Source organism: Palaemon carinicauda, chromosome 19, assembly GCF_036898095.1.
Source record: "Palaemon carinicauda isolate YSFRI2023 chromosome 19, ASM3689809v2, whole genome shotgun sequence".
Lineage (NCBI taxonomy): Eukaryota > Metazoa > Arthropoda > Malacostraca > Decapoda > Palaemonidae > Palaemon > Palaemon carinicauda.
In genome coordinates, this window is record NC_090743.1 from 110,655,142 (window position 1) to 110,668,309 (window position 13,168).

The 13,168-nt window shown below is 48.3% G+C and overlaps 1 protein-coding gene across 7 annotated transcripts in view; it reads right to left on the minus strand.

Annotated features, from left to right (window-relative positions):
* The window catches only part of ArgRS-m (arginyl-tRNA synthetase, mitochondrial), a 644,356-nt gene that overhangs the window by 94,132 nt on the left and 537,056 nt on the right, over window positions 1-13,168 (minus strand). For all 7 annotated transcript variants that reach the window (XR_011047406.1, XM_068393756.1, XM_068393755.1 and 4 more), the window contains exons 2-4: window positions 3,073-3,223; window positions 2,750-2,824; window positions 1,141-1,232 (exon numbers count right to left, since the gene is read on the minus strand). Coding sequence is in view for 6 of the 7 variants with exons in the window: in XM_068393756.1 (XP_068249857.1) it covers window positions 1,141-1,232; window positions 2,750-2,824; window positions 3,073-3,108 (203 nt within the window). In the remaining variant the exon portion in view is untranslated. The remainder of the gene's footprint in view (window positions 1-1,140; window positions 1,233-2,749; window positions 2,825-3,072; window positions 3,224-13,168) is intronic.

Here is a 13,168-nt window from a genome sequence, read left to right on the forward strand (position 1 = left end):
CACACACAACGCACACAAAGGATCGATAGAGAACGAGAGCGACGTGGTGACACGTCGCGACCAGAGAACTTACTGGCGATATCGACCCAAGCGGACATCGACCCAAGCGGACATCGACCTAGCGCAAAGCCTACCCTCGGGGCACATTCTCTAATGCCGGGGTAGGCCTCCATAGAAAACGGGATTGAGGGTATCCTACACAAAACTCTGGTCGGTAGAGAGGAGATTACAGGTAACTCCTAAGAAAGTAGTTCGAGGTAAGTATTCGTGTTGGAACAAATGTTATTTTCGTAAACGCCACTGGGAACCTTGTAATAAGGCAGCTAGCGCGGGAAAACAAGTGAGCAGTGTTGCAGGACAGTTTGGCCGCAAGTAAGTTTTACAACACCACTACTGCACCACGAGATTGATACATGAATCATAGTCTGTAATGGGCCTAATAAGTTTCCATATGAAGTACAGCACTTCCTCATTAGAGTACGATGTAAAAAAATTATGAAAGCTGGAAAGGACGTACAGTATATCAAAACCAATGTAAGGAAGGGTATCACTGATGTCCGTTCTTATTGCAGCTGAAGACAAAAGTTTTGCGATACAATCAGGCAGACAGGTGACTCCACCCATCTACCTACTGCAAACTAAAGCACCTACCTTGGTGATTTAATGTATGATGAAAACACTCATATTCAAATGATAGAAGGTTTGTATGTGCATCAGAGCAAAAGGACAAAGAAAAATATAAGTAACAATTGACCACTTGCAAACACATATGCAATAACAAGTAGCATGAACTGAACCTGAAAATATAGTAAGCAACAAATAACAATCACAGCAAATTAATAGAAAAAAAATGAAAAGGGTTTCTTGGGTTTATCCTTACATAACATAAAACATGAGGCCACAAAAGAACAAGCTAGAGATGCTGTGACAAAGCCCTAGGTTTCAGTTCCTCACCTCCTAGCAGAGGGCTAGTGAATGTACCTTGTGGACACAAACAGTGGCACATACTCTCAAATTAGACACAACCAAACAGCAAGGATGGAAAGCAGAGTTATCTCACCTACCTTAATATCATACTCCATCAATCAAATACAAACTGGCTTATCACTATACAAAGAAATAAAATTCCATAAAACTAACCTTCCAACAGCTGTGGAGCTAATTACACCTCGCTGTTGTAATCGCCTGAGTGAAACGCGAAATTCAGGATGTATTCTTGCCTTCTGATCAACCTTTGAATGAAAAAGAGGATTCCATCAACTAAAACAATTTGTAATAGATTTATATTTCTCGTAATAAATTTCATATAAGATATGGATAAGCAAATTATGCATGGGGCTGTAACTCTTGCATCTTTTGAAATATGCATGTAATGAAGGTAACACTTAAAATTGTTAAGATACCCATGCAAGAATTCTGCCTTGATTGCTTTGCGCTCAGACTACATTCCATGAACAAGATGAATTAGCTAAAAACATAGTGATTTGCAATATGAAACCAACATCCTTCAGCAGTACAATAGAGTATGTAACACTTTCAATATTAATTCACTTGTGTGATGGCTGGACCAACTGACTTAGTGTGTGTCTGCAATTATCAACAAATTATTCAGCCTCTTGCAGTAAAAACTATCCTCTATTAATTTACCATTTAGTTATTTCAAACATACAGTACAGTATAGTAATTCCTTTTCATCTTCCCAATTCATTACAATTTTGCTCTTACAGTATACTTTTCTGTTTTATTCCTTAAGGTACTTGCTATCTGTTATGTTTAATAGCTCGATAAATGTTTCAGTGAGAGTATTAGCTACAGGAAATGTAAAGTAGAGTAAATAAAAAGAAGTATATAGTAGTCATTTCTAGTTCGTTTCAGATAAATAATAAACGATATTCTAATGAGCAACAAATTGTCAGAGATAACATCCCGTGATGCTGTGATCTGGCAATGCATATTATAAAATCTGGAGCATATCCATAAGGTAATTTACCTCTAACCAAACAAGTTAAATGGTATATCTTGTATCAAGACAAGAGACTCTTCATGGTAGTACAGGTGGGTTGGCCAAAGCCAAAGCACCAGTCGCCCACTGTGATACTATGTACCGCTAAAGAGTTACTGGGTCCTTTGAGTGGTCAGATAGCACAACATTGGATCCCTCCCTAGTTACAGATCTATTTTTCTTTTTGCCTAAAAATACAGTTTAATCAGGCCTATTCTTTACGAATTCTCCTCTTTTCCCATACACCTGACAATACTGAGATTACCATACAATTCTTCTTGATTCCAGTGGTTAGCTACCCTAATAGTTCAGTGGCTACTTTCCACTTGATATGGGTAGACAAAGACTCTTTAGCTATGGTAAGCAGCTCTTCTAGGAGAAGGACACTCCAAAATCAAACCACTGTTCTCTAGTCTCAGGTAGTGCCATAGCCTCTGTAACATGGTCTTCCTCTGTAAAGTTAAAATTCACTTACTAAGGGTACAGTTAGTCTGTTTTCTCCTTGTTTTAATTCTTTTCTAAATGGTGTGTTGGGCATGCTACATAAAGGTCAAGGATACCTGGTGGTTTATCAAGAATATAGTCATATACATACAGTAACTCATCTTTAAGGTCCAATCAAAAACAAAATAGTAATTTAGGCCTATCTGTACATAATTAACTTTTTTGTTATAGGAATTTCCACCAAATGAATGACATTCTTTGTCAGAAGGGTTTCATATACAACTGTGAAGCAAATTTAAGTACCTGAATACACGGGATAACTGTAGATGACTTTAAACCTTCACCCCCAATTGCTATGTGGTCCAACGCTTGTATGATCTGTAAATGTAACAAAAAATTTTCATATTATTACCTGTATTGTTACGGTTACAGAATTAAATAACAGGCCAAGCTGCATCACTAGTTGGAAAAGCATAATATAAAATCCATATGGCACCAACAGTTTGGAAAAAAATTTTAATGTAATGAATAAACTATAAAAGATGAATAAAGAAAATTATTTCAAAACAAATAACAATGTCATATGCATAAGCACCATATAAATTCTTTTTTTTTTTGCTACTAACCTTGTTCGATATTAGTGATCTAAACTTGTGGGCCATTGCAACAATTACTCAGAGCAGCTTCAAATTGCAGGTCTCGGCAAATACGATTTTATTAGGATGAGTGGGTAAGCAACAAGTTTACAATATCCATCATTTAATTCGTGTAGTCATCCTGAAAGTAAGACAAACTAATACAAGAACAATGATAATGCTGAAAGTCGTCACATAATACACTTATCCAAAAGTTCAATGAAACTGTTTATTCTCAATTGTAACCCAAAGGTAAGGCTCGGTAAAAAAACTCTGTAGAGGCCTAATGAGTAAATATTCTAGCCCATATCATCCAAAAACAATTTATCCTAAAAATGACAAATTCGAAGATAATTTGTATTTTTCCTAACCATACAAACCTTAGCTATTTACATTGGGTTTACCTTTTAGCGTAGGTGGAATGGCGAGCCATTAGAACTTAACGAGGGTGTATTACCCCCGCGCTAGTTAGCGGGGGGGGGGGGGGGGGGCAGTGGCAGCTAGCTACCCCCCCTCGCACACCAGTGAAGCTCACTTTCACTTAGAGGTAGGACTTGTCTTGGGGGACAGGGCTGGCGGGCAAATATGTGTAAATAGCTAAGGTTTGTATGGTTAGGAAAAATACAAATTATCTTCGAATTTGTCATTTGTTCCGTAACCGAAATACAAACCACGCTATTTACATTGGATGACTTACCCCTTAGGTAGGGTGGAAAGTCCCCAGCCATACTGACTTTGGCTTTACCCGGGGACTCAGAATCCGAGTGAGTCGCACTCGAGAAAAGGAGTCCCTGCACCTCACAAGTTCCTTGCTCCGCAAGGAACCGTGTGGCCTACATAAGCTTGTGTGTGAAGGAAGAAGTGTGACCCGTCCTAGGCAGTTGACCTGGAGTTCCAGAAGGAACTCTGGGTTAGGACGTTCCCAATACCACCTCGTCAGGGTATGGGGGACGCGACAGTATTGACTCAATACTCGGAACACAAGGAAGCATGGTTTACCTGCAGAGGTTTGAGGTCAGCTATGCAGAGACCAGGATGCTGCTTCCCAGTAGAGGGGATGATGAAGAAAGAAGTAAAGGCCAGACATACTTCTTTCGTTCATGCAGACTAAAACCTGATAACAATGCCCTCAACCTTCTGCTACCTGTCCAAAAAGGAGCTTGAGGTTAGACCAGCTGTTGTGTAGCCACCACAGAGCGATAGAAAACGTATCAAAACTCCTGTGGGTCACACCCTGCAGGAAGAGGGCTGCGAAGGTCATTAGACGCTTCCAGACTCCAGCTTGTAGCACCTGCGTCACAGAGTAGTATTACTCGAAGGCGAGGGACGTTGCGATGTATCCAACATCGTGCTGTAGGGCGACGTGACGGGGGAGGGTCTGGAGTCAGGTTGAGATGAATGTCCTTGAGTCCGAGCTGAAGAGGCATACTGGTGACTCTCCCCCGCGTCCTTCTTGTGCTCCCAAACCGGCTGCAACTGAGGACAAACTGCAGCTGTTCCCAAAGCTAACCTCTCGATTCCTTTACTGGCAAGAAGGAGAAGATTTTGGGACATCAGATACAGAATGGTGACTCGAAATCTTGAAGGAATTGGACCGAAGTGCCGGGACCCCAAGATTCTGAGTCTAGCCAACAACTCAGGAGTGAACCTGAATGTTGCCTTCCCCATTCCTTAGAAAGGGCGGAGTCGTACGAGACCAAGAAGATTGCTTACACACTGGCCGCGGCCAGAATGAGCAGGAGCCCCAAGATGGAATACGATCAGAGGCCTGACGTAAAGGGTCTTGAGAAGATCTCTGAAGGGACTAAAAAGTCCGAGCCATGCTCCAAGTTGGAGGTCTCACTCCGACTAGGGCAGGGACGTTCGCAGCTTCGCATGAGCGAGGAAAATACCAGCGGGAAGGAAAAAGTTATTCCTTTAAGCCTGAAGGTCAGGGAAAGGCTGAGCGACAGGCTTCATTGCCGAGAGCGGAAAGGAGTTTCCTCCCGCCGAAAGGCAATAAGTTCGTTATTGCTGGAGAAGAGGCCTCAAGGGAAGAGGTATATCTCCCACGACACCAACCACCGAAGACTCTCCACTTTGCCTGGAAGACCCCTGCGGATGACTATCGCAGATGACGCGACCTCCGTCCCGCGACTGTAGCGGGTTGTCTCTTTTTGAGGAGGAGGCGTATTGTCTCCAGGCATGAAGCCGAAGCAACGCCTCGGCTCGTGAAAGATGTTGCAGTGTGGTTGTTTGAGTAGCCTGTGCCGTGGGAGAAGCTCTCCCGGGAGTTCCGTCAGGGGAAGCAGAGGGTCTGGAAACCATTCTGCGTATAGTCCCAGTGGAGCTCTCAGGGCCATTGAAAGGTTGACAGACAACCTGGTCTTGTTGAGACCCATTCTCAACAGACAACAAAGGAGGGAAGACGCAGGCGTCGATGTTGTCCCACCATCACCGGAATGCATCTTGCCAGAGTCTCGGGGTCTGAGACTGGGGGGAAGAACAGCGGAAGCTTGAGGTTCCCAGCTGTCGCGATCAGGTCCCCCAGACCAGGACTTGCTGGTTACTCAAGGCCAAAGACCCCCAGGTACACTCTCTCTACGAGGCTCTGCTCGGATAGTCGGAGAGAACATTCCTCTGCCCGGAATGAGAGAGCCGATGGTGGTATTGAGAGTATCTCTACTGCAAGATGCGAAGGTGTGAAAATGCGTCCCCTGCTGGTTAGAACACGCCAGAACCATGAAGTCGACGCGCACGGAGCGACTAGGCAGGAGCTGTAGGATCTGTAGAGGGGCCAGACTACGGCCCCTAAGCCTGCCTGAATGATGGAGAGGTATCCTTCAGGTCCTGACCATATGCCTGGACCGGAACATGCCCCCCCCCCCCCCCCCCCCCACTTTTCTTTGACGAGTCCGAGAACAGCATCAAAAATGTGGGGAAAGGACGAGAATATCCACTCCCATCAAGAGGTTCCATAGGTCAACACCCATTGCAGGTCTAATCGTTCCGCTGGTCCCATAGGGTCCAGAAAGTCCGGTTAATCGTTGCTTTGAAACCACCGGAACTTGGGCCGCCCCACATGGAACTTATCCTGAGGCGACCGTTCGGAACTTTAGACGGGTCAATGAGGAAAAGAGAACTAGGAAACGTTCCAAGGTAGGGCTGAAAGCTCTGCTTGACTGAGAACAGGTACTGCGACTCTCCTCAGCCTTGCCACAGTCAACTGAAGGGAAGACTCGGAGGAGGTGGCAACAGAATCTGGCATCCCCAGGAGGTCACCCGTCCAAGTATCGACCAGAACCGACGCTGCTTAACCTCGCTGGACGGACGAGAAGCGGGGTTTCCAACGTGGTAAGGGCGTTGACTCAATATCATGGCTAGATACTCCAGATGTTGAGGCAGAAGAAGAGAAGGCTCCTAGCAAAATACCATGAACCCCCACTCATGGTAAGCATCCGGAAGCTTGTCCTGGCGCTGAAGAAGGTCGAACCCGAGCCTACCGGAGTTGACCAGACCTCCAAAACGTGAAGGAGGCGGAAGCCTGCACCTGAGCGGCCATGAGGAAAGCAGGGAGAGTTCTCTGGGGAAAAAAACCTGCGATGCCACGGCGGGATCGCCACACTGCATCTTAAGCAGGAATACCTGTAGTCTAGGCTGAATTCCACGAGCTTCCTGGAAGATGGATGGAATGGAAACTGAAAGTACCCGTCCTTCCGATCCAGGGCCTAAGGAGTCCTGTCGCCTCGTTACGAGTCTGATCGATTCTGCTGTCCCACGCTGGACGAAGTTTGTTCGACAAACTTGATCAGGGCTGAGAGGTCGACTACGGAACTCCCGTCTCAGATACAGTGGAACCTTTACATCTGAACGTATCTACATCCAAATTTTCCAACATCCGAAGTAAAATTCGAGCAAATTTTTTACTCTACACCCGAATTTTATTTCGACACACGAAGTAAGCAATTTTCGTCGTACCGGTTGTATCCGAATTTTTCGACACGCGAAGTAAAATTCGAACACGTTCCGACTCTACACCCGAATGTTTTTTTCGACACCCAAAGTAAACAATACTCGTACGCGTAGTCGGTGCTCATAGCGCCTGAAGTGTTTTTTATTTCCGCCGATAGAAGGCAGCACATCGACCTCGGAGGGACGCTCAATTAGCGGAGCTTGGGTCAGTCCTCTGTTCTCGTCGGCTTCTTGCGGTTGTGCACTGTGCGTTCTGCTATTAACTTTGTTTTAATCGTGATTTTTTACGTGCATCCTTTAACGGTAATTTACGTAAAGTATGGGTCCTAAAAGGCTTAGTTTTGGTAGTGGTAGTGGTGAGAAAAGGAAGAAGGAAATGCTTTCTTTAGAAATTAAGCAGGAAATTATTGAAAAACATGAGCGTGGCGTCCGCGTGAGTGAACTTGCTAAACAGTATGGCCGTAATATGTCGACGATCTCGACAATCCTTAAACAGAAGGAAGCTATTAAAGCAGTGAAACCTTCTAAGGGGATCACCATAATTTCAAGACGCCGTACCCCTATCATAGAAGAGATGGAACGACTTCTACTAGTGTGGATTAAGGACAGAGAGATCGTTGGCAACACCATCACCGAGACCGTCATCTGCGAGAAGGCGCACGCCATCTTTACGGACTTGAAGGAGGAGAGCTCTGGGGGTGATGCTGGGGAGAGTTCAACCGAGCCTTCCTCAGATGATTTCAAGGCATCTCGTGGCTGGTTCGAGAAATTTAAGAAACGGTCTGGGATTCATTCAGTTGTTCGCCACGGAGAGGCTGCTAGTGCGGACACAAAGGCTGCAGCTGACTTTGTCAAGAACTTCGAAAAGATCGTGCAGGAAGAAGGCTACGTAGAGCAGCAGGTGTTTAATTGTGATGAAATTGGGCTGTTTTGGAAGATGCCCAGTCGAGCCTACATCACAGCCGAAGAGAAGAAATTGCCTGGGCATAAGCCAGTGAAGGATCGGTTGACTCTTGCCCTATGTGCCAACGCTAGCGGGGACTTTAAAGTCAAGCCCTTACTGGTTTACCATTCACAGAACCCTAGGGCCTTTAAAGCACACAACGTCGATAAGGATCAGCTTCATGTTTTCTGGCGATCCAACTCGAAGGCCTGGGTCACTCAATTCTTTGTGCAATGGGTTAACCAAGTTTTCGGCCCTTCTGTGTAGAAGTATCTTCATGAACAGAAATTGCCTTTAAAGTGCCTGCTATGCCTTGACAATGCACCCGCTCACACCCCCCCCCCCCCCCCCCCCCGGACTTGAAGATGATATCTTCGATGAATTCAAGTTCATAAAGGTGCTGTATCTTCCACTGAATACCACCTTTATCCTCCAGCCCATGGACCAGCAAGTCATCTCTAATTTTAAGAAGCTGTACACCAAGCACTTATTTAAGCAGTGCTTTAATGTCACGCAAAGCACCGACTTAACTTTGCGTGAATTTTGGAGGGGCCACTTCAACATCGTGCACTGCTTGAAGATCATAGATCAGGCTTGGGTGGGATTAACTTGACGGACCCTCAATTCTGCCTGGAAGAAGCTGTGGCCTGATACAGTTTCTCCCCGAGATTTCGAGGGTTTTGACCCCGAACCTGATCCCGTGGTCGGTGCAGCGGAAGCCGTAGAGGAAATCGTCTCCCTTGGCAAGTCCATGGGTCTGGAGGTCGACGCAGATGACGTTACGGAACTCGTCACCGAACATCACGACGAACTTACCACGGATGAGCTTAAGGAACTCCATGCTATGTCGGAGCACATGAGTGATGACGAGGAAGGGAGCGAGGAGGTAGAACATGTGTTAGGTTCGGCGCATATAAAAGAGGTGTTAGGAAAATATCAAGACGTGGTCGACTTCATCGACAAATACCACCCAAAAAAATTGCAGGTTTGTCGTGTAGTTTCTCAATTCGATGATGTTTGCCTAACTCACTTTCAAAACATTCTGAAAAGCCGTACCAAGCAATTATCTATCGATAATTTTCTTAAAAAAACTGCGAAGCGAACTCGTGATGAAGAGGATGTAAGTGATTCGAAGAAAACGGCAAAGAGTGAAGCGGAAGAAAGTGAAACAAAGAAAACGGAAAAGAGTGAAGCGAAAGAAATACAGTCAATTTTAAGTGTAGAGAGTGAAAGTGATTAAAATTACGTAATCATCAAAAAGAAAAAAAGAAAATGTAAAAAAAAATATAAAATATAAAAATTAAAAAAAAAAATAAGCTAAGTTATGTTAAAGTTCACTTAGTGTAAGTTAGAATAAGTTACGGTAGTGTACATTTATCGTAGTTAACCTCTCTACCTCCTCGCCGCCCGTCCGTCTCCTCTCTGCGTAGCAAGACTAACAACACCTGCGCTGGAGTTTCTAAGGTAAAGTGACGCTAAAAACCCGTTTCTTATTTATCATTTTTTGCTAATTCTTCTTATTTACATGTCTATTCTTCTTATTTACATGTCTATTCTTCTTATTTACATGTCTATTGTCTAATTTAGTGTTCATTATTCTCATGGGAAAATTATGTGTAGTAGTTTATTAAGAAGTTATCATAGGTTTTTGGGCTCAACCACGGATTAATCCTATTTCAATGTATTCTTATGGGAAAATTCGTTTCGACATCCGAACATTTTCTACATCCGAAGTTGGTTCTGGAACGGATTAAATTCGTATGTAGAGGTTCCACTGTACTTCCTTACAAGAAAGGATCGACTGAAGAAGCCGGGGGTGAAGCCGTCGACGATCCTATGGAGGACCTTCTCCTAAGGCATGGATCATTCTGCCAAAACGGGCCAACTCTTGCCGACCCTATGGCATAGAAGTTCAGAGACATTGAATTCGCTGACAGAGACGGCAGGCGAGATATCCTTGGCTGATCACAAAGATCGTGCAGGAATGGGCATCGGGAAGCTGTCATCCGGATGAGTAACCTTAGGCATTCTCCCAGCGTGAAACCTGCAAGGGGGGGGGTGCCAATCCTAGAGTTCGTGAACTCTGCCGCTCCCTCTAGGACTATGCCCCCCACGGGAGAGCCTCCCGTGCCATCTGTTCCTGACAGGAGGGAACTGCAATTGGACACCTTGTCTCAGTTGTCGTAGCCGGTCCAATAACTTAGGTCGACGTGGCTGAAAGAAAGAGGCGCTGGAGCCCTGCAGGGTCTGGAAGAAAGCGCCTTGGAGGAGTGAAAACGGAAGTCGACTTCCTCCGCACAGCCGCTGTCTATGTCTCTGTCCTTGGGCACAAACAAACTCTTCTCAAGGATGGAAGGGTGTCTGAGGTTGTTGACATCCACGGATGAGACACCCGAAAGGAAGCCCTCGGTCATTGCGTTCAGATGGTCCAACATCGAGCTTGCCCGCAAGTTCGATACTTGACAACGAAACGCCAAGGTGCTTGAGCCCGAGAGGAGGAAAGTACCCATGACCTTCCTGTAGCTTCCTTGAACAAAACCTCGGGTCGTAACCGAGGAGGGAAAGGACCTGGTAAGCCCCTTTCAATAGATGGAGAAGAGGAAGGGGTAAACCAGTCACCCCTTGGCCGATGGAGAAATCTCGAACGGAAAGCCCCTCGCCAAAAACCCTTCCAGGGAATGACGGGGAAGGGCTAACCCAGGTTCTGGAAAGAAGAATGTTGCTCAGACCTCCCTAAAGATTCTTCTTATTCTTGCATGTGCCATGCTCTGCGTTTACGGGGTGAGGCCGTGTTCTGGAAATACGCTCCAGAAGACTCGCCAGGCTGGCCATGCTGCGAAACCCCAATGGGAATCGTGGCCACAATCGCCCTGGCGCTCGCGCAATGGTAAATCAATGATTTGCGCGTGGGCGAACGTGGAAGCGCCCATGTGCGGGCACGCAGGAACGCAAACGAAGGTGAGCGAAGGAGCGCAGAAGGAGGGCGAGCGTGGTAGGAAGGGCGAGAGCTGGTGGTCGGCGAGCGATAACCCATAGGCGAGCAATGGATACTGCAAGAATTAAGCCGTCATTCGCGCGAAGAAACACCGTAGGTTCGCGCGATGGAACGCCGTCGGTTCGCGCGACGGAACGCCGTCGGTTCGCGCGACGGAACGCCGTCGGTCCGCGCGACGGAACGCCGTCGGTCCGCGCGACGGAACGCCGTCGGTCCGCGCGACGGAACGCCGTCGGTCCGCGCGACGGAACGCCGTCGGTCCGCGCGACGGAACGCCGTCGGTCCGCGCGACGGAACGCCGTCGGTCCGCGCGACGGAACGCCGTCGGTCCGCGCGACGGAACGCCGTCGGTCCGCGCGACGGAACGCCGTCGGTCCGCGCGACGGAACGCCGTCGGTCCGCGCGACAGAACACCGTCCGTCCACGCGACGGAACACCGTCCGTCCGCGCGACGTAACACCGTCCGTCCGCGCGATGGAATACCGTTGGTTCGCGCACGGGCGAACATTGAAGAGCATGTGCGCGGTCGCGCATGAGCGTAGGCGTGCAGGCACGTGGGCGTGCAGTCGCTCGGGCACGTGGGCGTGTGGCCGCGCAGGCACGTGAGCGCAGGCGGTCGGGAGACCGATGACGCGTAGGCGGGCGATGGCACGTTGACGGGCGATGGCACGTTGACGAGCGATGGCGCGTTGACGAGCGATGGCGCGTTGACGAGCGATGGCGCGTTCTGGCGAGCGATAGCCCGTAGGAGAGTGAAGGTGCGTTGGCAAGCGATGGCGCGTCGGCAAGCGACGGCGCGTTGGCGAGCGGTGGTGCGTTAACAAAACGCTAGCGTGCAGGTGAAGAATCGCGCGGGCGCGTAGGCGATTGCCAACGCGAGAGAGACTAGTGATGGTTAGTGCGCATCGCGCTAACAGAAGGCGCGCAGGTGCATCAGGAAGGTGAGCGCTGAAGCAAGCTGTTAATCAGGCAATCCTAGACGGTCAGAAAACCGTTGGCGCCCATTGGTGCGTGGCAAAGAAGGGCAAGCAGATGCGCGCTGGCAATTGAAGAAAGCTGGCGCACAGAAGGACAGAAGTAAAGGTGAGCGCTGGCGAGCAGGAGGAAGATATACGGCAAGACTCAGCTACCGGAGATCGTGGTCTACAGCAGGCGAGCGCTAGATCGCTACTGATGGTGTTCAGGGGAACTGACACGCGTGGCAGATCGATGGCGATCGTTGACGCGTAGGAGATCGCTGACGAGCAGGTGAACGTTGACGCGTCTAAGGTCGCTGGTGAGCTGGTGATCGCTGGCGAGCAGAAGGCAACGCGTGGAAGCCTGCGCGTAGAAGAAGAGTCCTTGACCCAGACCTGAACCGAAGTTCTAGATCGCGAGGGCGAACGTGGGCGCACAGGGCGCGTAACAGGAACCAACAGGAACAGCAGAGATGATCATCATGAGAGCGCTGACGAACAGGAGAGCGCTAGCGATCAGGAAAGCGCTGATAAGCAGGAGAGCGCCTGTGCGCTAACACTGAACAGGAGCAGGAGAGCGCCTGTGCGCTAACACTGAGCAGGAGAGAACACAGCAGAAGGGCGCGCAGGGGAACCCTGACACGCAAGGGAAGAACCCCCGTGGGAGGCAACCCTTTGCCCCGAAGGGATCGTTGTCCGTCGGGAGACTGATATCCGACGGAAGACCGTTGTCTGTCCGCCGGGAGACTGATGTCCGTCGGAAGACCGTTGTCCGTCGGGAAGACCGTTGTCCGTTGGGAAGACCGTTGCCCGTCGGAAGACGAGGTCAGACTGCTGTCCAGCTGCACTAGGGGCGGAAGATCAAGAAGAAGGAGTTGTAGGCTGCATACGGAGATTCAAAAAGGCGCCTCTTAGCACCCTTATAGGGAGATGGGAGGCCCTTACGACGAGGCGGACGGTGAGCCTTACGGCGAAGGAGGCCAACAGCAACAACAGCAGAAGAATCCTCCGAAGAGGAGTCTCTATGAGTGTACTCTCTCGCGAACGAAAGAGAAACACTTCGTAGAAGAGACTGGTCAGCCAGTGACCTAAAAGGAGCAATCCTCCGAAAAGGGGCTCCTGCAGTTGCCCAGCCCCTTGAGCGTAACTGCAGGTGCGACCGCTCAGCACCAAGAGCATAGTCGCACGAAAAAAAGGCAAGAGCAGAACCCCCCAAAAGGGGAAAAACTCAAGCCTGGCAGG